The 23,619-nt window shown below is 40.3% G+C and overlaps 2 protein-coding genes across 3 annotated transcripts in view; both read left to right on the top strand.

The window, feature by feature from the left end:
* fpgs (folylpolyglutamate synthase) overlaps positions 1 to 13,904 on the top strand; it is a 68,035-nt gene extending 54,131 nt beyond the window's left edge. For both annotated transcript variants that reach the window (XM_073052763.1, XM_073052764.1), the window contains exons 15-16: positions 8,561 to 8,630; positions 13,139 to 13,904. In XM_073052763.1, the coding sequence (XP_072908864.1) occupies positions 8,561 to 8,630; positions 13,139 to 13,560 (492 nt within the window). In that variant the 3' untranslated portion in view covers positions 13,561 to 13,904. The remainder of the gene's footprint in view (positions 1 to 8,560; positions 8,631 to 13,138) is intronic.
* A 2,610-nt stretch (positions 13,905 to 16,514) lies between these two features.
* Positions 16,515 to 23,619, top strand: LOC140731235 (uncharacterized). The gene is made up of 2 exons (XM_073052762.1): positions 16,515 to 16,527; positions 18,059 to 23,619. Exon 2 carries the CDS (start codon positions 20,026 to 20,028, stop codon positions 22,441 to 22,443), a length of 2,418 nt encoding a protein of 805 aa, XP_072908863.1. The 5' UTR covers positions 16,515 to 16,527; positions 18,059 to 20,025; the 3' UTR covers positions 22,444 to 23,619.

Below are 23,619 nucleotides of genomic sequence, written 5' to 3'. Positions count from 1 at the left end.
AACCCCTCGCGCATCTGCAGCAAGCTTTCTTTTTTCATGTTTACATCGTCCCAGTGACAACTGTAACATGAAGCTTCAGTGTTTGCTGGCAGCTCTATCTGAGTAGTTTCCAGTTTCCCATTATGCCGCAGGCGTTTAGAGCAGCAATGAAGGTCTTCCATCTTTGGCAGTGTTCAGGGCTTTCTTCATCGTGTCAGTAGCTTCCTCTCGGTTTTCACTAGGGTCAGTCATGCAAGTCCCGGGTGGAGACTCAGGAATACTATTACACTCAGGTTAGAAGGGTTAATAGTTTTGTTTTACTAGTCAGGGTTGTTAGCCCTGAACTGAACCCCTGAACCTGGAGGACTGGTGAACCACTCTTAGTCTGATCTCTACCCTTTGACCTGTTTACTAAGAGCCAAAGCATAAAGCCCTGACTCCAGTCAACGTAGCTCTCTGGGGCACTGAAGCACACAAGCCTCCAAACCATGACTTGGAGGGGTTTTCCAATTTGTTTAGACCATAAGACATAGGAGCAGAATCGGCTCATCGAGTCTGCTTCACCATTCAATCATGCCTGATTTATTATCCCTCTCTGTCCCATTCCCCTGTTTATGCCCGCGACCTTTCACTAATCAGTTTCATTATGTTGCCTCAGAGACCACTTATAAGAACAGCAGTATATGGATTACAGCCTTAGCATTCATCCTGTGTAAAAGGTTATTGGGAAATTAACCAGAGATGTAACTAATCCAAGCCCAAGTGGTTACTGCAAGAACAGATTAAGAGGCTGGAGTTCTCAGCGGGAGAAGCTCATGGAGTGAGTACTGTTTTAGATTCGCTCCATAACCTTTACTTTTTTTAACCTTTGATCACCCTTATTCAACTTATTTTTACCTACACCAAAAGATTCTTGCTATTTTTTTGGACTTATCGTTAAGAGTTTATTGTGAATTTTTGAAGATATGTACTCAGAAATGGCTCTTAGATCTAAAGGACGAGAACCTGGGCGCAACCCGAACGGTAATGGAAAGAAGCAAGCTCATCTGCAACGCACTGAATTAACTTATGAATTGTTATTGGAGGTTTTGGATTGAAAATTTGATGAACAACAACAAATTTTTAAACAAGATATAAAGGCTTTTCGAGATTATATGGATAAGACGGATTCAGTAATTAACTAGCAGCAAGTTCTTATTGCATCTCTGCAAGAAGACGCTCGGAAACGAGATTTGATAATTGAAAAATTGCAACAGGATTTACTTTTGACTACTAAACTGGTGGAAACACTTAAAGCCAAGAGTGTTGACTTTGAGAATCGGTCCAGAAGACAGAACCTACGTATACTTGGTCTCCCGGAAGGTATCGAAAAAGACAACCCCAGGGAGTATTTTGCTCAACTTTTAAAGGATGCGTTCCCGTCTGTTTTTCCAGACAGCACGCCGTTACTTGATCGCGCGCATAGAATTATGCGTCGATCACCGAGTGCTTCAGCTAAACCTTCGGTTGTAATTGTCCGGTTCCATTATGTACATGTCAAAGAGCAACTTATTCGTGTGGCTCAACGTTTAGGGATGATTAAATTTCAAGATCACAATTTCCGCTTAGTAGAAGATTTTAGTCCTGAGGTAATGAGGGCACGGCTTCTTTTTAAACCGCTGATGTCTGAATGTTACGAGAAAAATTTAAAACCAGTGCTCGTATACGCTGCAAAGCTCAGTATCTCTCCACCAAACGCTCCTCGCCGGGTTTTTTTTTCTACATTTGAAGCGAGAAGTTTTCTGAATGAGAACTTCCCTACTGCTACGGGCTCTCAGGCCGAATGAATGAGTGATTTCAATCGTGTAAGATGGTTTTTGATCCTCCAAACCAGATTTTGTTTCTGGTTGTTGGTGTAGGTTTACTCTACACTTTATACTCAAGTTAAAGTGTTCTTTCGACATATTAATCGTTTTGTTTTACACACTTTAACCATTATACTGTATCGCTGACTATTTTCTGTTCCTTTGAAGGTGTATTTTTAATCCTTCGAAGGTGGATACTTTTTTACTAAGATGGTGGTTTTTTGATAAAACATTTTTGGTGTTTTTTAAGATGGCGCTATTTTTTTTCTCTTGTCTTCTTCCTACAATGCATCGCTTATCACAGTTTAAATTTTTTTTTGGTTTGTTTGGGTTTTAACCCGATTTATAAGTTCTTAGTGATTATTTTCTTCGGTTTTGTTTTTACTACCAATTATATTAAGAAGTCTGGTTCTAGTATAGTGATTATAATTTTTAAAGTTTGGGTGTTTTTTAAAAAATATATATCCTTTATATATGGAGTGGTCTTCCGCTGATATGGGGGTAGGGTTATTTTCATTTTTGCTTTTTCCCAGCCTTTTTTTGGCTCTGGTTTTTTTTTCTCTTTCTTGAGTGGGAGGGGGGTGGTCTTTTTTCTAATTCTATATTTTTTCTATCAGTTTTTTTTTAGTTTTTTCATTTGGGCTGATTTTGAACTACAAATATGTCCGCGATGTCGTCACTTCCGGGTCCGCTTTTTATTTTTGTTCTTCTTCCGGGGGTATGAGTTTGTAATTTGGTTAACCCTTTTTATACCAAAGGGTTGATTTTAGAACTATGGCTCAGACCATTAATTTTGTTTCTTGGAATACTAATGGTTTAAATCATCCGATTAAACGAAAGAAGATTTTCAAAGTATTCCAAAGACTTAATGCTCATATCATTTTTGTACAAGAAACTTATGTGAGGAAGGAGGATAATTATCGCTTTTTTAGGTTTTGGCGGGGTCAACAATATCATTCGAATTCGAATGCCAAAGTAAAGGGAGTTTCAGTTTTTATTGACTCCTCTATTACATTTGTCCAACATGATATCTTTTCGGATCCGAATGGTAGATTTTTGTTAATTACGGGTTTACTTTTTAATAAAAAGGTTGCTATGGTTAATGTCTATGCTCCAAATGTGGATTGTCCTGATTTTTTTAAGTCCTTATTTACTTCTTTACCTAATCTAAATGAATATAAGTTAATAATGGGTGGTGATTTTAATTGTTGATTAAATCCTTTGATGGACAAATCTATATCTACTCAGACTGTACCCAATAAGTCGGCCACTTGTATCAACTCTTTTTTGACTGATAATGGAATTTTTGATATTTGGAGATTTCAGCATCCTAAGGACAAAGAGTTTTCTTTTTTCTCACATGTTTATCATTCTTATTGGAGAATTGATTATTTTTGTATTGACTCTTGTTTGATTCCTTCGGTAAATGGTTGTTATTATGATAGTATAGCTATTTCTGACCATGCTCCATTAAAACTTTCTATTAAATTTACGGACACAGTTCATAATGCTAGACAATGGCGGTTTGATTCTACCTTATTGCAAGATCTGGACTTTATTAAATTTATGAATGAACAGATCGATTTCTTCTTCTCAACCAACTTCACGGAAGATATTTCTTATGGAACACTTTGGGACACTTTTAAAGCATATATACGTGGACAGATTATTTTTTACTCTGTTGGTCTGAGAAAACGCATAAAGAAGGAAACTCTTTTATTGGTTGATAAAATTAAAGAGATTGACAAGAAATATTTGATTACTCCTAGTAAGGAGCTTTACAAACAAAGGGTTGAACTTCAAACAGAATATAGTTTATTACTTACATCTTCGATTGAAAATCAACTGATGAAGTCCAGATCTGATTTCTATATACATAGTGATAAATCGGGTAAACTATTAGCTAGTCAGTTGAAGAATGCTTTGGTTAAACGTCAAATTACTAAGATCCGTCAGCAAAATGGGGATTTGACAATTAACCATGATGAGATAAATAAATCATTTCAAGATTTTTATACTTCCCTGTATCATTCTGAATTTCCTCAGGATTGCAGTGCCATATGTGATTTTCTTCGGAAATTGAATTTCCGAAGATTATCACCAGATGATCTTTCAATATTGGAAACTCCTATGACTGATGCAGAAATCAAAGGGGTTATTTCTTCCATGAATTCAGGGAAAGCACCTGGTCCGGATGGGTATACAGCAGAATTTTAAAAATGTTTTTCTGCTACTCTCTCTCCTTGGTTATATAAGGTTTTTGAAGAAGCAATTAGATTGAGCAATTTGCCACAATCTTTTTATAGAGCTTCTATTTCTTTAATATTGAAGAAAGATAAAGACCCTACTGATTGTGCATCCTATAGACCAATATCCTTAATGAATGTAGATTCCAAGATTTTTTCCAAGTTACTTGCTTCCAGATTGGAGAAGGTATTACCCCAAATTATTTCGGAGGATCAAACCGGTTTTATTAAAAATCGTTATTCTTTTTTTAATGTTAGGAGGTTATTGAATATTGTGTATACTCCTTCACATAATATTTCAGAATGTGTTATTTCATTAGATGCGGAGAAAACATTTGATAGAGTTGAATGTCCATACTTATTTAATGTGTTGGAGAAGTTTAATTTTAGTCCGACATTCATTTCTTGGATTAAACTGATTTATCATACCCCAGTAGCCTCGGTGTTTACTAATAATCAAAGATCTCCCTTTTTTCGTTTATTTCGGGGCACTAGACAAGGCGGTCCTCTTAGTCCACTATTATTTGATATTGCTTTAGAACCCTTGACAATTGCTATCAGAGAATCACAGGATATTCTTGGTATTAATCGTGGGACAGATATTCATAAGTTATCTTTGTATGCAGATTATTTATTATTATTTCTTTCCAATCCTGAGAAATCTATTCCTGCAGTTTTATCATTGTTGGCTCAATTTAGTGATTTTTCTGGGTATAAGTTAAATCTTAATAAGAGTGAATTGTTTCCTTTAAATAGACAGGTCCCAATTTATGGAAACTTACCTTTTAAATTAGTTAATGATTCTTTTATTTACTTAGGGATTAAAATCACAAAAAACCACAAAGACTTATTTAAGGTTAATTTTGTACCCTTAATTGATCAGATTAAATGCTTGTTTACTAAGTGGTCACCATTATCTTTATCTCTGATAGGTGGAATTAACACTGTTAAGATGGTTATTTTACCTAAGTTCTTATATATTTTTCAAGCGGTACCAATTTATATTCCAAAATCTTTTTTTACTAATGTTGATTCAAAAATTTCCTCATATATTTGGCAGAATAAAAATCCTAGGTTAGGTAAAATATACTTACAGAAGGCAAAGAAGGAAGGTGGATTAGCATTGCCTAATTTTAGATTTTATTATTGGGCAGTTAATATCAGATATTTGATATGTTGGTTGAAAGATTGGGATGGATCTTTTAGCCCTCATTGGGTGAGCCTGGAAATTAAATCGGTACCAGGTTTTGCACTGGGTTCTATTTTGGGGACTTCTCTCCCTTTTGCTCTTTCTAAATTGCCGAAACGAATTGACAACCCGATAGTTAAACATACTTTACGTATATGGTTTCAATTTCGGAAATTTTTTGGGTTGACTCAGTTTGTTTTAAATATTCCTATTGTATCCAATTGTTTTTTTCCACCCTTCAATTATAGACCAAGCTTTTTTGGCTTGGAAGACTAAAGGATTACTACGATTTTCTGACTTATTTTTGGATAATTGTTTTATGTCTTTTGAGCAGTTATCTAATAAATATAATTTGCCTAGATTTCATTTTTTTAGATATTTACAGATTAGGAATTTTTTAAATACTGTACTTCCTACTTTTCCAAACTTTGTGTCTTCAGGCATTTTGGAGAATTTGTTTACATTAAACCCCTTTCAGAAAGGGCTTATATCAAAACTTTATAATATAATTATGAAGATACGTTCAGAGCCCCTTTATAAGACAAAAAATTATTGGGAAAGAGAGCTCAACATTATTATTCCTAATGAGAATTGGGATAAAATTCTTCAATTAGTTAATACATTATCTATATGTGCTAAACATTCATTAATACAGTTTAGGGTTGTACACAGGGCTCATATGTCCAAGGATAAATTGGCTCATTTTTATTCCTATATAAATCCTATTTGTGATAGATGTCAATCTGAAATAGTGTCTCTAGCTCATATGTTCTGGTCGTGTCCGCTTTTGAAAAAATATTGGAAAGATATTTTTGATATTATATCTGCGGTATTGAACATTGATTTACAACCCCATCCTATTACCGCAATTTTTGGTTTACCAATGATGGACTCACTTCATTTATCTTCTTCCGCTTGTCGAATGATTGCATTTCTTACACTGATGGCTAGAAGATCTATTTTGTTGAATTGGAAGGAAATTAATCCTACTGTATTTCATTGGCTTTCTCAAACTATGTTATGTTTAAATTTAGAAAAAATTTGAAGTGGTGTATTTGACACTTCTACTAAATTTGAAAAGATGTGGAGACCATTTATTCAATATTTTCATATGATGTAATAGGACCCTGTTCCAGGCCTATTTGATTTTCCAGTTTTGATTGCATATATGTCAAGAGGATCGGAGTTGACGACACTGATGATTTTGTATTTTTGTGAGATATTATAAACAGCCTTTTTTTTCCCTCTTTTTTGTTTTTTCTTTTTCTCTTTTTTTGTTTTCTTTTTCTCTTCTATTAGTTATTAGATTTTTAGATTAGTTTTTTGCATAATAATTTTTTTATTTTTTTCTTTTTCTTTTTTTATTTTATATTATGATACACTTAGGTTTGCCTTGTCTATTTGTATATTGTATCATTTACGATGTGGGAATACTCATTTATACTGTAATCATTGCTCTTGTAATCTTTTATAGTTAGTTGAAATATGTATGCGTGTAATCTCATTATGTATCAATTTTATTTTGCTGTTATTAATAATGATAATAAAAAAATGGAAAAAGAAAGATTAGAGGCTGGATATCGTGTGGCAAGGGATTCATCTGTAAATTCCCCAAAGGAACACACAAGTCAGGGAAGTGATAGAATGTTTCCTCTTGCAGGAATGAATCCAGCTGAGTATTATACTTGTCCGTTATCCTGGCAAAGAAACCCCATCATCAGGTTGGCACCTTGTCCCCCTTTCCAAAGCTTTACTTCCTCTACCATTGGCACAGTACATCTGTGGTATTTGCCTTGTATAAGATGTATCATGCTTAATGCTGGTCTGACAGTGCCTCTCAGTCAATGGTTTGCATCACAGTCTTATTAGATCCCTCCCTCCTAGGTGCATCAGTTGACTTCAAAATGTATTCTCGATCCTTCCTTTGGGTCTAAATCCTAGGACCCTGTATCCAGATAACTCTGGAATTTCCTTCACCCAGTTCTGCAATGGCTCAGGAAGGTGATTCACCACCATCTCAGTGCCAGCTAGGTATGTTTTGGTTGAGAGTGCCACTCAGAAACTGCATGTTCATTGCCTATCCTTACTGACATCCTAGGAATGGAAAATAAACTCTTTGCCGTGTTTCTGTGTGTGGCTTTGAAAATCAAACAAGTTGCACTTTCCCACACATTTTTCACATGACCCTCACACAATCTTTCACAGCGTCATCCACACTCAGCTGTTCTTTTTAAATGAAATGGTCATTACAATAAACATTTAAATCTATGCGGATTGTGTATTGCTTGTTCCTGGCAATACACGATAAGCAGACGTGAGTTTCCTCCCACATTCCAAGCCGTATGTGTTAGAGTTAGTAAGTTGTGGACTTGCTATGGTGGTGCTGGAAGCGTGGCAACACATTTGGGCTGCCCCAGTACATCCTCGCTGATTTGATTTGACATAAATAACACATTTCATTGTATGTTTTGATACACGTGACAAATACAGACTTTATAAATTGTTCTTTTATATAGAATCTTTCTGTAGCAAAGCATCCCTGGGAGTTTCACTGGCGCACCATCAGACAAAAATTAATGCAAGGTCACATATAGGGACAGGTGTCTCAAGCTTAGTTGGCAGGTTTTAAAGGGTATGAGGGAATTGTAGAGTTCAGGTGTTTGGCAGTGAAAGTCTAGACAGTCTCAGGTACAGAGATGGGAGATGAGGAGAAAAGCAGATTTGGAATCACTAATTACCAAGGCAGTTTCAATGCTGTTGTTATTTACATTACGCTCCCCTTTGGTGACAGCAAATGCTACATTTCTGCTTTAGCACTTTAAACAAAATCATTGTGACACCTGAATTTTTTTGGATGCTCGGTTGATGAAACCTCTCTGACCTCCTGAGTAAAGTTCGGTTTTTCTTGGAAAGGATGGTTAAATAAAAGAAGAGGAGAATAATGGAATGATTTTGGTTGCGGAGGATAGCAGAAGACCTGAAATTACTCGTGTTGTAAAGAGCATCTTTAAATGCATGTTGCAAGTTAGCTCCTTAAAGTAATGCAGCTTTTGATGTACCCTTTTCCTACCATGTCTCTGTGCCATTGTCAAACTCCTGATTTCAAAGGCTTGTGGCAGGATTTCAGAATCAGCAGTGGCTACTCCCAGTGATTAAAAGTGGGGGGGGGGGGGGGTATGATTTGAGATAAGTCCCATTTTCTTTTAGCCAAGGTCAGTGCTTGGCATAGGCAGACCAAAGCAGGAAGAAAAATAAAGAGAGTCTGCCACTCAAACAATAAACTAATTTATTGTTTCTTTCAGCCATGCCAGTTTGATTTTGCTGCTTTCTGTCCCAATCTCTTGGATGTAGCACAGAAGAATCTAAATCCTGGTAAGTGCTGTGTTCAAAAGCAATTTCCTTGTAGTGTCTGTATAGAAAGTGGAAGTTATATTGGGGCCTTGCACTGCACAGTAATTGACTATATCTAGGATTGTGTTGAATTTATATAGGTTAAGGAAGTTGTAAGATATTTTGTAGATTGGAAATGTATTTTTTGTGTGGTGGTGAGTAAGTTGTTAGGCCAGTGCACTAGTACATGAAGGCAATGTGCTTATCTTTGGGCGATTAAAAAGCCATATATCGTCGCTTAACAGCTTCACGTACAGCTATGTCTGTAAAGGGAACCTCTCCCCATTATTAGTATTTTAGCTCATCGAGTGGCAGTAATTTAAAGCTATGTGATGCATTCATTGAATAAGGGAAGACTGGATGTGCCAATGGAACATTGTGTTCAAGATTACAGGCTGTTTTGAAATCACAGCAGTGAAGGATTTCTAATGGTGAATGTTAAGGGCAGTTGGTTCAAGGATTTGGGCGCGGCTTGGCCCACTCTGAGCCGTTGGGTTCGAAAGGTTCAGGGTCAAAGTGCCATTGGTTGAAATCATTCATTTATGGATTCACTCAAGGATAACTAAGGGAAGGCCATATGAGCTTTAATGCTGAGTGTGGTGTGGTGTTGAGATGCTAAGAATGGGTTTATTAGCTTATGAAACTGATGTTTAAATCCCTGGTGTTACTTTAGTGACACCACCCCCCGCGGATACCAAAAAATGCGGATGCTCAAGTAGGTGGACTTTAGGACCCACCGCCCACAGTGTTTCTACTCCGGAAAATGATCACGATTGAAAATAAAGTGGAAATAATAAAGCAATCAGAAAGAGGTGAAATGCCATCGGTCATTGGAAAAGCAATAGGCTACAGTCGGGATAAAGTGAGAATAATGGAGCATGTGAAGGCCCTGCCCCAATGAAAGCTACAATTATTACTAAGCAACGCAGTGGTTTAATTATTGAAATACATACATTTCTTAAGTGTTTTATATGCATAGAAGGGTAAAATGTATACTATATACTAATACAAACGTTTGACTAACTGATGCTAAATAATACCGGATGCACCTGTACCGACTTGGAGAACTTCCAGTTTTTTTTTCAATTCCCGATCCGTGATAACCTATGCATATCCTCCCGTATTCTTTAAATCATCTCTAGATTACTTGTACCTAATACAATGTAAATGCTATGTAAATAGTTGTTATATTGTTTAGGGAATAATGACAAGAAAACAAAGTCTGTACATGCTCGAACAACAAGTGCTGGAGAGAACTTCCGGGTTTTCCCAATCCACGGTTGGTTGAATCCGTGCATGCGGAACCCATGGATAAGGAGGAATAAGGAGGATGAAATTAGAGCATGGATTAGTACGTGGAACTACGATGTTGTGGCCGTTACTGAAACTTGGTTGGAGGAAGGGCAGGATTGGATGATGCAGGTCCCGGGGTTCAGGTGCTTTAAAAGGAATAGGATGGAAGGTAGAAAAGTTGGGGGGGGGGGGGAGTGGCATTGCTGGTCAGGGATAGTATCATGGCTATAGAAAGGGAGGACGCTGCAGAAGGAGTGTCCACGGAGTCAGTGGAAGTCAGAAATAGGAAGGGATCAATCACTGTGCTGGGAGTAGTCTATAGGCCCCCAAATAGCCCTTGGGACACCGAGGAGCAGATAAGCAGGCAGATTTTAGAATGGTGCAGGAAATACAGGGTAGTAGTTATGAGTGATTTCAACTTCCCTCATATTGACTGGCATCTCCTGAGTGCAAGGGGGATAGATGGGGCTGAATTTGTCAGGTGTGTTCAAGAAGGATTCCTGACACAGTATGTGGACCGGCAGACGAGAGGAGAGGCTATACTGGATTTAGTTCTGGGTGATGAACCTGGTCAGGTGACAGACCTCTTGGTGGGGGAGCATTTTGGTGAGAGTGACCACAACTCCCTTAGCTTCAGCATAGCTATGGAAAAGGATAAAAACAGAGAAAATGGGAAAGTGCTTAACTGGGGAAGGGCAAACTTTGAAGGGATGAGGCAGGAACTAGCGAGAGTAAATTGGAAACAGATGTTCAAAGGGGAAAGCTCAGAAGCAATGTGGGAGAAGTTTAGGGACCACTTGAGCTGGGTTCAGGATAGGTCTGTCCCACTGAGGCAAGGATAAAATGGTAGGAAAAGGGAACTGTGGCGACGAAACATGTAAGGCAACTCGTCAAGAGGAAAAAGGAAGCATATGTTAGATATAAGAAGCAGGAAGTAGGAGGGGCTTATGAGAAATATAGGGTAGCCAGGAAGGAGCTAAAGAAAGGAGATCTCGAAGGGGGCATGAGAAGGCCTTGGCATGTAGGATTAAGGAGAACCCCAAGGCGTTCTGTGCGTATGTGAAGAATAGGAGGATGACGAGAACGAAGGTGGGACCACTAAAGGATAGAGGGGGCAACATTTGCCTGGAGGTGGAGGAGGTTGGGGAGGTCCTAAATGAATACTTTGCTTCAGTATTCACAAGTGAAAAGCATCTTGATCAGGGTGAGGTCGAAATAGAGTAGGCCTGTGTGCTGGACAATGTGGGGATTACGGAAGAAGTGCTGGATCTTCTTAAAAACATCAAGATTGATTAATCCCCAGGGCCGGATATGATACACCCCAGGTTGTTGTAGGAATTAAGAGAAGAGATCACTGGAGCATTAGCTATGATCTTTGAATCCTCTTCGGCTACAGGGGAAGTGCCGGAGGACAGGAGAATGGCAAATGTCGTTCCCTTGTTTAAAAAAGGTGATAGGGAGAAACCTGGGAACTATAGACTGGTGAGTCTTACATCGGTGGTCTGTAAACTACTGGAAAGGATTCTGAAGGATAGGATCTACAAACATTTGAAGTAGTCTACTCATGGATAGTCAACATGGCTTTGTGAAGGGAAGATCGTGCTTCATGAGCCTGATTGAGTTTTTTGAAGAGGTAACAAAAGAAATTGATGAGGGTAAGGCAGTGGATGTGGTCTACATGGACTTTAGCAAGGCATTTGACAAGGTCCTTCATGAGAGACTCATCCAGAAAGTCATGAGGCATGGGTTAAGTGGAACCTTGGCTGTTTGGATAAACATTGGCTTAAAGAAAGAAAGCAGAGGGTAGTTGTGGAAGGAAAGCATTCTGCCTGGAGGTCAGTAACTAGTGGAGTGCCGCATAGATCTGTCCTGGGACCCCTGCTATTTGTGATTTTTATAAATGACCTGGATGTAGAGGCGGAAGGATGGGTGAGTAAGTTTGCGAATGACATGAAGAAAGGAGGAGTTGTGGATAGAGCTGCAGGTTGTCGAAGGTTACAAGAGGATATAGACAGGCTGCAGAGTTGGGCAGAAAAATGGTAGATGGAGTTCAATCCTGATAAGTGTGAGGTGATGCATTTTGGAAGGACAAACCAGAAGACTGAGTACAGGATTAATGGTCAGTTACTTAAGAGTGTAGATGAACAAAGGGACCTTGGGGATCAAATCCATACATCCCTCAAGGTCACTGCGCAGGTTGATAGAGCAATTAAGAAGGCCTATGGGATGCTAGGCTTCATTAACAGGGGGATTGAGTTCAAGAGTAGAGAGGTCATGTTGCAACTCTACAAATCTCTGGTGAGACCGCACATAGAGTATTGTGTTCAATTGTGGTCACCTCATTATAGGAAGCATGTGGAAGCTGTGGAGAGGGTGCAGAGGAGATTTAACATGATGTTGCCTGGTTCGGAGAACAAGTCATATGAAGCAAGGTTAGCAGAGCTGGGACTTTTCTCTGTGGAGCATAGAAGAATGAAAGGGGACTTGATAGAGGTCTACAAGATTATGAAAGGCATAGATAGGGTGGATAGTCAGTACCTGTTTCCCAGGGCACCAATAGCAAACACCAGAGGGCATATGTACAAAATTAAGCGAAGGAAGTTTAGGGGAGACATCAGGGGTAAGGTTTTTACACAGAGGGTTGTGAGTGCCTGGGATGACTTGCCAGGGATGGTGGTGGAGGCTAAAACCTTAGGGGTATTTAAGAGCCTCTTGGACAGGCACATGGATGAAAGAAAAATAGAGGGTTATGGGGTAGTGTAGGTTTAGTACTTTTTTTTAAGGATTATATGGGTCAGCACAACATGGAGGGCTGACAGGCCTGTACTGTGCTGTATTGTTCTATGGTTAACTGTAATTTGACCCAGTTGATGAGTCAGCAGGTTGCCAGCAAGGGCAGTCCGTCAACAGTAGCTTAAAACTGTATTTGTATAATGTTTTGGAGATATCAGTTTTGAGAGAGGCATCAAGTTCTCAAATCTTAGATGAAGGTTAAAGTCGCTGCCACCTGATGTTTCAGCCCACGAGATCAAGTGAACCACTCATTCCCCATTGCTTCCTGTGGACTCCTGCAGCCTGACCTCTTACTCCAGGAGAATTTTGGTGCATTATTTCCAATTTTAGTATCCTTCAGAAGAATGAGCAGCAAAGCACTGCGGTGAGAAAGATCTTGGTTTAATATTTTTTTTAAATTTCAGATCAGAAGAATTACACAGTAACTTTGGAAAATATGCTGAGCCGTTGCCTTGAAAATCACAGTGCATGGTGCAAATTGACAGAAGTGACGCACAACAACTTGTGGAGCCTGTCGGGAAGTAACCTGGCGAGCTCGACGGCATTGGTTAAGAAGGGTAACTTGGACAGGGGAACGTTACCCTTCAGTGAATTGGACTGCGACCTTATGAGTCCTCGAGCCCTTCTGTTCCCCTGCATCAACAAAGGCTTGCAGTGGATAACCCAAGGTCGGGACCCTGGCCTCCGGCCTGCCTCGGCAGATCTGCACCATCTGGCAAGGGCTGCAACCCTGAATGAAGCTTCCACCATACAGATCCTGATTACGGGTAGCCTGCACCTTGTGGGAGGGTGCCTGAAACTCCTGGACAAGTCTTTGTCTCAGTAAAGGCTAAACATTTCTTTACTGTGAATGTCAGACATTGCTTTGAGACCCTCTGAGGTTGAGGGAGGGAGAATAGCTTCCAGGTCCAAGATGCTATCTGTTTTACTTGACCCTATTAATGCTATCACTTCATATTTAACATTACTGTACTTCAACAGACAAGTGGAATTTTTGATGAACATTGCTTTTATTTAATTCAAAGGTAGATTGTGTTAATGGATCTTTGATTTTTTTTCTCTCTAGCATGATTAATATGTGAAATGAACATCAGGTTTTCAGGCCTAATAATTTGTATGGCTAAATTTTTTTGCACTTGAATTATTTATTAAAAGAAGTCTTAATCATTATGGGTGTTAACAAATTAAAGAGAAAGTACATGGAAATGATCTGGGGCAGTAACACATCCACTTGTGCTTTGAAAAGTAATTGAGGGCACTTGTGTGGTACTGCCTGAGATTTCTTGACTGGATTTTTCTTGGTTTCCTCGTGGGTAATATATGACCCAGCAGTTGCACAATAGCAATCCTACCTCTGGGTGTGCAGAATTGGAAGCTTCAATGCACTTTGTGGTTCATTTTTCAGAATTTATTTTGAAGGTATCAAAAATATAGCATTATAAATCATCACCAGTGTGAAAGTAAACATTAATCAACAAGACCAGTATTATTAGTGAATTGTAAGCCAGATGCATGGCAGCCAAATGTATTTCAATATTTACAATATTGGATGAATTTAACATGCAGGTACAACTGCACATTGCCCCTCAGTCTGGACTGACTTTTCCATTTGAAAGCTGGGATCAGACCTATGTGATAGGACCAGTTGACCTGGCATGCCTTGGCATAAAGCCTAGTGACCTGATAGATTGATTCTTTTTATTCATATAAATGCCAGCAGTTGCAATAATGGGAAAAAAGGCTGCGGCTCGTTCTCTCCAGATCTCTGGGAACAGACCAAGAAGTTCTCAGAGCCTTGTGCTGTAGGGTGGTCAAATGCTTTATGAAGACTAACAAGTTGATTAAAAAAAAAACAAAATATAAACATTCAAAATTCATAATATGTTCATATCAGGTGAACAAAGAATGGTGATGTGTCAAATATCAGGATGGTTTGACACAGCTTTGGATTTGAGATCCTGATACACTTTAATTTCAGCAGTGCTAGAGGGCTAAAAGAGAGTTGTAAATAAGGTTGCAGAAGAAATCGGGTGATGAGTGACCAGTTGTACCACTGAGTGGTTCATTGTCAAGCACCACTGCTGGATTCTGGACATGAACTACCTATTGTTTTTCAGTAAGTAGCACCATCTATAAGCACACCACCACCATTTGTAAAAGTGCATATCTTAGTGCTTCACGTACAGAGAATAAAATGCACATAATTAAAGAGGACAATGTGCTTGGCTGCTGATTACAACAAAAAGTATTATCATTTTTCCTAGGATCACAGTGATCGGCTGCAGGCTGCCTAATTTTAATTCCATTTGTGTTTATTATGATTGTAGAGCCACCCTTGGGGTTCCATCAGGTGCAGTCACGTAACAAATGACAGAATGGTGGAAGAATTGGGACAGAAACCCTTTTTCCGTAGTTTAGCAGCTGAGTAGAAACAAATGTTGTTAGCACATTCCAAGGTGTTTGGAAAATTCAAATTAGTGGTGTGATTAGGATGATCTGTAAATCCAAACGTAGTATATTCAAACTTTTATATTCTGATTTCTAGAAAAGTGAGTGTTAGAATGGCTGCAACCATGTCATTGACTGCTAAGTAGGAATGTTACTTCCTTCTGAAGTTAGCTAGCTGTAGTAAATGGGTCAAAATATCAACAGAACTGGAAACTATTCAAGGGTAGATTTCAAACTCCTCATTGTGAAGTGGAAATAAATACTTGCGTAGATCAAGATTGATGTGTTAGAGAGGGTGATGTTAAATTGTTCAAGCCCACGATACCATTCATTTCCCCTTCAATTCTTGGTTGTAGACTTAAAATCTAGAATAATTAAAATTAATATTTTCAGTACACTAATTATGTTGTGTATTTTAAATATTTTAAAATGGCCTTTTCTTCACCCACTCTGACCCTGACATACCATGGTATGCAAAATGAACGATCTGCTGTCAAAAATGGACATGGAATTCCATCTTCTTTATTTGTAAGTATCCATTTAAGGCAAAATAATCAGATGTCTGAATCATTAATACATTTGTTGGTCTAATTATGTTAACTGATGGAAAATAATTAGCTAATAATTTTCATTGCTGACCAAAAGAAAACCTCAGGATTATCTGATGAATAGGAAGAGCACTCCTATTTTTTATTTGTCAGAATTGTTACCATGATTTGTTGTTTTAAATTATTAAACTTAATTTCAAGTCAATTTTTGAGTGGGCTGCTGCCTTTGAAGTTGATGGGAATCGAGTAGGAGGATTCATACAGAAATACTAATCTGTGGGTCGTGTAAGGAACAGTTTGATTTGTGGTGGTAGGGAGGAAGAAATTATTTTAAGTACCATGACTTTTAAGGAATGTTAAATGTCTTAAGGCAGATATTTTTTCCTATAAGTATCTCACAGATAATATTTGTGTTGTTTCTTTTCAGTTTCTTAATTGCACAACCTCTAATGAGAATGGGAAAAAAATCATAAATTAATTTCAAGGTCTTGAAAGACATTTATATTTGCATTTTTATCTTAAAGTTTCTGTTTAAAGATAATCCACAAGTCAATAAGTTAAATGCATTTTCAGATTGAGAACTTCAAACTTTCTGCTTCTGTGTAACTGGTTTAAATAATTTTGAACTGTACATGATGATGAACAAAATAATCATGTCTTTGTTTTAATTTTGCTGTAAATTATAGTCTTAAGCAATATTTAATATGAAATGTTAATTAAAGAACTGGCATTTTTCCAATTTGATACTATATGCAAATCAGTTTGTACTTTTCCAGGCATACAGATCAAAAGCACAGGTAAGCCACTTGTCCTTTCCAGTCTTTTTCATTTTTTGATAAAATCAAAAATTCATTTCATTGTAATCTTTATATTACCATCTGCTCCACCAATCTTTCACCTGCCCGCTTATAAAGAATCTACCTTCAAATATTCAAAGACTCCCTTGGCGAAAATGAGTTTCAAAGATCAGTGACCCTCAAGGAGAGAAAAAAATCAATCTATCTTAAATGAGTGATTCCTTATTTCTAAATAGAATCTCCTCTAATATTTCCACAAAAAAATAACTTCTCCACATCCACTATCAAGCCCCTGCAGGACCTTCAAAGTCAAAGTAAATTTATTAAAGTACATATATGTCATCATATACTACCCCAATACTCATTTTCTTTCAGGCATTTACAGGAAAATAAATGCAATAGAATTTATGAAAAACTACATAAATAAAGACTGACAAATAACCAATGTGCCAAAGAAGATAAATTGTGCAAATGATAAAGTACTGAAAACATAAGTTGTAGAGTTCTTGATAGTGAGCTTGTAGGGTGTGGAATCAGCTCAGAGTTGTTTATCCGTTCTCATTCAGATTCCAGCAGATGCAAGCTTAGCTTGTCAAACTGTCAGTACATTTCCCCCACCACACTAACTTGCTGGCTTCGCTGGAAAATTTATCGTATAGCATCTCAAAGTGAATTAATTGGGGAAATAGTCAATAGTCCAGCATTGCCAAACCCCCACATGTGTTAGGTTATCATTTTGCAATATAATTGGTTTAACCTCCCTAGTTTTGTTTTCATTAACATAAAGCAATAACATTCCGAGCTTTCCTAATGTAGTATTGGCATATCAGTATATTTTATAAATCAGGCACTGGAACCCTCAAATTTATTGCCATCTGAAAGCTCTGCAAAATCTCACCAGGTAATCTTGGACAACATTCTTCTCTTGTAATTTTACATGCCAAAATGGATAATTTCATTGCCCATTATAATCCATTTACCAGATCTTTGCCCACTCAGTTAAGCTATCTCTTTGTCACCTACAGTTTAATTTCCACCACCTTTAGACCATCAGCAAAATTAGCAATCAAGCCTTCATTCATTCACCATAACTAGTAAAAAGCATAGTTCCGGCATAGGATTGTGGCATGCTACTCATTATGCTGACAAGAGAACAAAATGGACACCTACAGTTTTCCATTAGCCAAACAATTCTTCTGAGCCAATACATTATCTACATCAAGGATTTTTGTTATACAGCATGGTTAAAGGGCTTTCCAGCCCAATGAGCCCTTGCTGCCCAATTGCATCCATATGACTAATTAAGTCCAAGTTTAATTGTCATTGAACCAAACACATATATTCAGCTAAATGAAACAGCATTTCTAAGGCCAAGGTGCAAAACCCAGTACAACTTACACACATCACATTGAACATGACAATAGCACATCCAGTCAGACAAAAAAAATAGCCAAAGTTTCTAAGGTTCATGGACTGTAGATTGATTATGCATGGGATGTTGTCCTGATGCCATGTTTCTGCAATTTCTAAGCATTCAACATTTCCTCATCACATGCTGGTGCGGCTGCAAACAAACATAATCCAGCTTTTCTTCCACTGAGTGAACACTAAAGAGCAGCACCAATGGGAGGGGCTAGCCAGTAACCCAGCAAGGACTCCAACACACCTGCCAAGCCTCTGCTCTCTCCCACACTGCCCCTTCCCCTGGTTGCTGTAAAAGGAAATGCCACAGCTTGACAGTCTGGTATGCGTAACAACTAAGGCCATGCAGCTCCCTCGCTGTTGGTCTCACAAATGAACTGCACTTATAATATTCTACATTACCAATGTTAGACAGGGTCTTGCGATCACAAGAAAAATGTCCAAGACAATGATTTGCACAATTTGTTGGACCACACATCACCTCTGACACCTTCTACCCTGGGTAGCTGTAGCAGATGATGACATGGTATTCAACAAGCTCATGCTGCAAAACTCCATCACTATCCAGCAACTCGGCTAGTGGGGTGGACTACAGTACCTGGTGTTCTTTATACCCAGTAGCGTCTTGTGACCATACAAATGTGAACTTTGGAATGTGGGAGAACATTACTAACTCCTTACAGTGTTATGATCCCAGCCCCCTCCTTTGTGAGAATCGCAAGAGCCCTAGTGAAGGGGGGGGGGGTCAATGACCCAAGAGAGAGAGAGAGACGTGCTGAACACCGCGTTCCACCGGGATGCAGAACAAGGCGACCTTGACTATTGTCTCATGAAGACCACGTGTAAAGCCCTCGGGCAAAGTGGGCTGGTTGAGAGAGAGATTGACACCTGCGATTCCGTGAGGAAGTATAAAGGAGGGTCTGGGGGGGACGACCCCTCCAGACGCACCAAGGAGACACGATAGCGATCCCGTCGTAGCGGGAAGCCATTTTGAAGGAAGCCACATGCGATAGATTCCAAATCGGGAGTTTGTGGCTGGAATCACGGAAAATTGCTTTTAACTAACAACAGGAAAGCCAGCTCCCCTGATTCCACGGTTTTGCTTCGTAAGGACCCGGGCAAGTGTTCCTTTTCTCACCAATCTCTCTCTCTCTCTCTCTCCAACACGGGAAACCCAGCGGTTCCCAAAAAGGCTGAAGCCTGCCGACTTTTGAATGACTGTTATATTTCCAAATGGACAAGATATTATCCCCTAGACAACGCTAGAGCTTATTTCTGATTGATCATTACTATACCTGTGCTTTAGATTGAGTATTGACGACGTATGTTATCAAAATGTTTGTATTAACCTTCCTTTTGTGCCCCTTTATAAATAAAAACGTTTAAAAATGGTACCATCAGACTTCAGTGGACCTCTCTATCTTTGCTGGTAAGTGATCCAGTTACGGGATACGTAACAACATGGGTGCCTCGTCTCGAGATTTGAAACCTAACTGGGAGGGCAGTGAATTGGGTTTGTAAGTCAAAAAAAAAAAATAAATTGGATCTGGTACGCGGGTAGCCAGACGGGAAACCAGCAAAGATGGACGTGGATGAATTTATGAAAAACCCGACTGTGGAGGCGCTAGAGGCGGCCACCAAATCAGACTTGTTAAATTTGGCGAAGGGATTGGACCTCACAGAAGTGAGGTCGTCCATGAAAAAGCGGGAGGTGCAAGGGGCCATAACTCGGTATTACATTGGGAAGGATGTGTTCGAAGCTGAGGTAGTGGAAAATATCCCTGAAACAGTACCAGCGAGTGGAATGGATCAGCTAGAGTTGGAGAATTTAAAATGAAGCAGCTGGAAGCGGCTGAGAGAGAAAGAAAGGGAGCAGGCGTTCCACATAAAGGAGTTAGAGGTGAAACGGGACCAGGAGCTCCAACTAAAGGCATTAGAGGTGGAAAAAGAGCGGGACCAAGCTGAAAAGCAAAGACAGCATGAAATTCAGCTAAAAGAGCTAGAAGTAGCCGAGAACGAGCCGAAAAGTAAAGAGAGTATGAGGAGAGACGAGAACAGAGGGAACATGACTTGGAGATGGAGAAATTAAAGAAAGAGCAAAGAGATCTAGGGTTAGATAGAGAGGAGAGGTTTAATGTTAGTCGGGAGTTGAGGGTAGTACCTCCATTCGAAGAGTCGGATGTTGATAGTTATTTCTTGCTTTTTGAAAAGGTGGCAGTAAATCAAAAGTGGCCCAAAGAGCAGTGGGTGGCGTTGTTACAAAGTGTGTTAAAGGGGAAGGCACAACGAGCATATGCGGCCTTGGCCATCGAGGAAGGGGAAGCGGAGAATTATGCCAAAGTAAAGGAGGCCATTCTCTGGAGTTACGAGCTAGTACCGGAAGCATATAGACAAAGGTTCAGAAATTTACAGAAAGGGTGGAATCAAACGTATACCGAGCTAGCCTACGAAAAGGGTGTGCTCTTGGACCGTTGGTGCACTGCGGAACAGGTGGATGGGGATTATGGGCGTATCAGGGAGTTATTTCTGATTGAGGAATTAAAAGGGTGTGTTCCGGAGGAGATCCGGATGTATTTGAATGAGAAGGGGAATAAGTCCATCTCAGAAATTGCTAGGTTCGCAGATGAATATGCCCTAACCCACAGGATAAAGATTTCCTTGCCAAAAGGTTACCCGAGAGACCGTCGGAACGGTAGGGAAAGTCCGCCGGCTGAGGCAGAGGTCCCGCCGGGAGCTAGTGGTAAGGTTGAGGGGGAAAGGCCAGGCGGCCCGAGATTTCCGGGCTTGACCTGTTTTAATTGTGGGAAGGGAGGACATATTGCCTCTAGGTGCTTTGCTCCGAGAAAGGAGCCAGAAAAAGGGAGAGCAGCGGTCCCTATTGGGTGTGCCGTGGTAATCAGTAAATCGACGAGAGAGCCCCGGGTAGACAGAGTACGAGAAGGGTCAGAGACCTGGCTGTCACCCGGAACCATGTCTGTGAAAGGGGGAGACCCACCCATTCCCGTCCGAATCTGGCGAGACACCGGGGCGGAGCTGTCGTTGATCCGCCGTGAGATACTAGATTTCGGTCGGAGAAGGGGAATGATCGCCGTGAAGGGGATAGGTACAAGAATAGAAATGGTGCCCCTACATCAGGTAATTATGGATTGTGAGCTGGTATCTGGACCAGTCGAAATAGGGGTGCCATCAGAATTCCCGAGAACTGACGCGGACGTCCTCGGAAATGATTTAGCTGGGGGGCAGGTTTGGACATGGCTCAAACAGCCTGTGAGGATTGCAGCCCCGCCCCTCGCATCTCCAGTCTGTACCACAGGTGCGAGCATTCGCAGCCTGTCGAGAAAGGCAGCTGAGAAAGCGAGCAGTTTAAATCTGGTCAGTATTGATTTGGCCGAGATGGTCCTACCGACCCTGTACCACGAGGGTTCTGAGGGTGGTAAACCGAAGAGTAGTAAAGTGAAAGGGGTTAAGGGAGAGGAGCGAGATCTACCCTTAGCGAAGAGAAAGGTCCTAGAGGTAGGAAATAAAGATGAGAAATGGAAGAAGCTGTTAAAAGGTCCAGAGTTGGACATGGATGATCTGTCGGGGGTGGCAGCCCTGTTTGAAGAAGTTGAGAGTTATCAAGGTGTTCCCGATAATGAGATGAAGGCAGTCCTAGAGGAAAAGGATACCATTACCTTGGAGAGGTCTGCTGGGTTGGCAGACGAGGTTGTTTCAGCCCGCGGGGTTGAGTTTACTCCGGAATGGTGTTGCCCAGAGAGGAACTGGGAGGATCAGGGGAATTTAGAATTTGAAAAGGGTACGGGTATTGAAAGCCTGGAAGAGGGAGATGTCCCGTTTGAGTGTGTCCAAGATGTGGATGCACGTGGTACTGAACCTAGTAATGGAGCTCAGAAAAAGTCTGAGGTATTTGATTCAGTTGAAAAGGAATGCAGTTCCTGTGGGTCAGATGGACTGGGTTCAGTGAAGACAGGGTTAACCCTGGTAATTGGGGGAAGGGAGGGTTCCCAGGTGTTGGTACACGAAGGGGTGGTGAACCTTAAAGTGGAACTCGACCAAGGGGGAATAAACATTATTATTGAAGGGAACGGGAAGTTTGTAGTTCCCAAATCAAATGAAGAAAATTTAAAGTTTAGATTGGTGTTAGAAGAAGCAACCAAGCTACAGAAACGAGGGCTTGGGAACGCGGTGCCTGCGCATCGATTACAGGTTGATTTGGAATGTAAAGGTGCCCCACACGCTGTTGTTATTCAAGAGAGCGCTGTGCAAGAGCCGAAATTTAAATGCGGCCTGAGGGAAAGGTTCGAACGGAAACCCATCAGCCTGCATGGTCCTGACAAAAGGGCTAGCTGCCTGGGTAAAATTACAGAATTGGGTGGAAATGGTCTAAGTGGTGTTGATAAGATGGCCCCGATGAACGAGACGGGCGGGAGTTCACCACGCCAAATTACTCAAGTTCCCCACGGGGGGACTCACCGAAAAAGAGGCGACGGTTAATGCGGATGCCATTTTTTAAACAGCAAAGCAGGTTGTACGGGGTTGCGCCAAAGCCTGTGAATAATAAAGACAGCCCCTTTGGAGACCTGCCGGTGAAGTGAAACGACCGAAACCATTAGTATTTGCATAAACTTTTGTAGATGCACCTAAGCTAAGATCACACCTCCTTAGTTTTGTTGCTGAAGAAAAATAAATAAATAGGTGGTTATTGAATTGAAGTCTGATGCTACAAGATTTTTAGTACGGTACGCGATGTTAAGATATTAAAGAAAGGGACACTGTAATCGTTAACTGTTTAGATACTGACTTGAATGTATAACAGTAGTACTCTGTGAAAAGAAAAGCTTGTGTATTGTGGTAGATTCAAAAATCCTGTAAGACTCTATACCACTGTTTTTAACCGCTGGTAAAAAAAACGTTTAAGAGGGGAGGTGTTATGATACCAGCCCCCTCCTTTGTGAGAATCGCAAGAGCCCTAGTGAAGGGGGGGTCAATGACCCAAGAGAGAGAGAGAGACGTGCTGAATACTGCGTTCCACCGGGATGCAGAATAAAGCGACCTTGACTATTGTCTCATGAAGACCACGTGTAAAGACCTCGGGCAAAGTGGGCTGGTTGAGAGAGAGATTGACACCTGCGATCTCGTGAGGAAGTATAAAGGAGGGTCTGGGGGGGGGGACCCCTCCAGACGCACCAAGGAGACACGATAGCGATCCCATCGTAGAGGGAAGCCATTTTGAAGGAAGCCACATGCGATAGATTCCGAATCGGGAGTCTGTGGCTGGAATCACGGAAAATTGCTTTTAACTAACAACAGGAAAGCCGGCTCCCCTAATTCCACGGTTTTGCTTCGTAAGGACCCGGGCAAGTGTTCCTTTTCTCACCAATCTCTCTCTCTCTCTCTCTCTCTCTCTCCAACACGGGAAACCCAGCGGTTCCCAAAAAGGCTGAAGCCTGCCGACTTTTGAATGACTGTTATATTTCCAAATGGACAAGATATTATCCCCTAGACAACGATAGAGCTTATTTCTGATTGATCATTACTCTACCTGCGCTTTAGATTGAGTATTGACGACGTATGTTATCAAAATGTTTGTATTAACCTTCCTTTTGTGCCCCTTTATAAATAAAAACGTTTAAAAATGGTACCATCAGACTTCAGTGGACCTCTCTATCT

This window comes from Hemitrygon akajei, chromosome 7, assembly GCF_048418815.1.
Source record: "Hemitrygon akajei chromosome 7, sHemAka1.3, whole genome shotgun sequence".
In the NCBI taxonomy this organism is placed as follows: domain Eukaryota; kingdom Metazoa; phylum Chordata; class Chondrichthyes; order Myliobatiformes; family Dasyatidae; genus Hemitrygon; species Hemitrygon akajei.
Note: the sequence above shows the minus strand (reverse complement) of the source record. Positions and strands in the feature narration are given on the sequence as shown.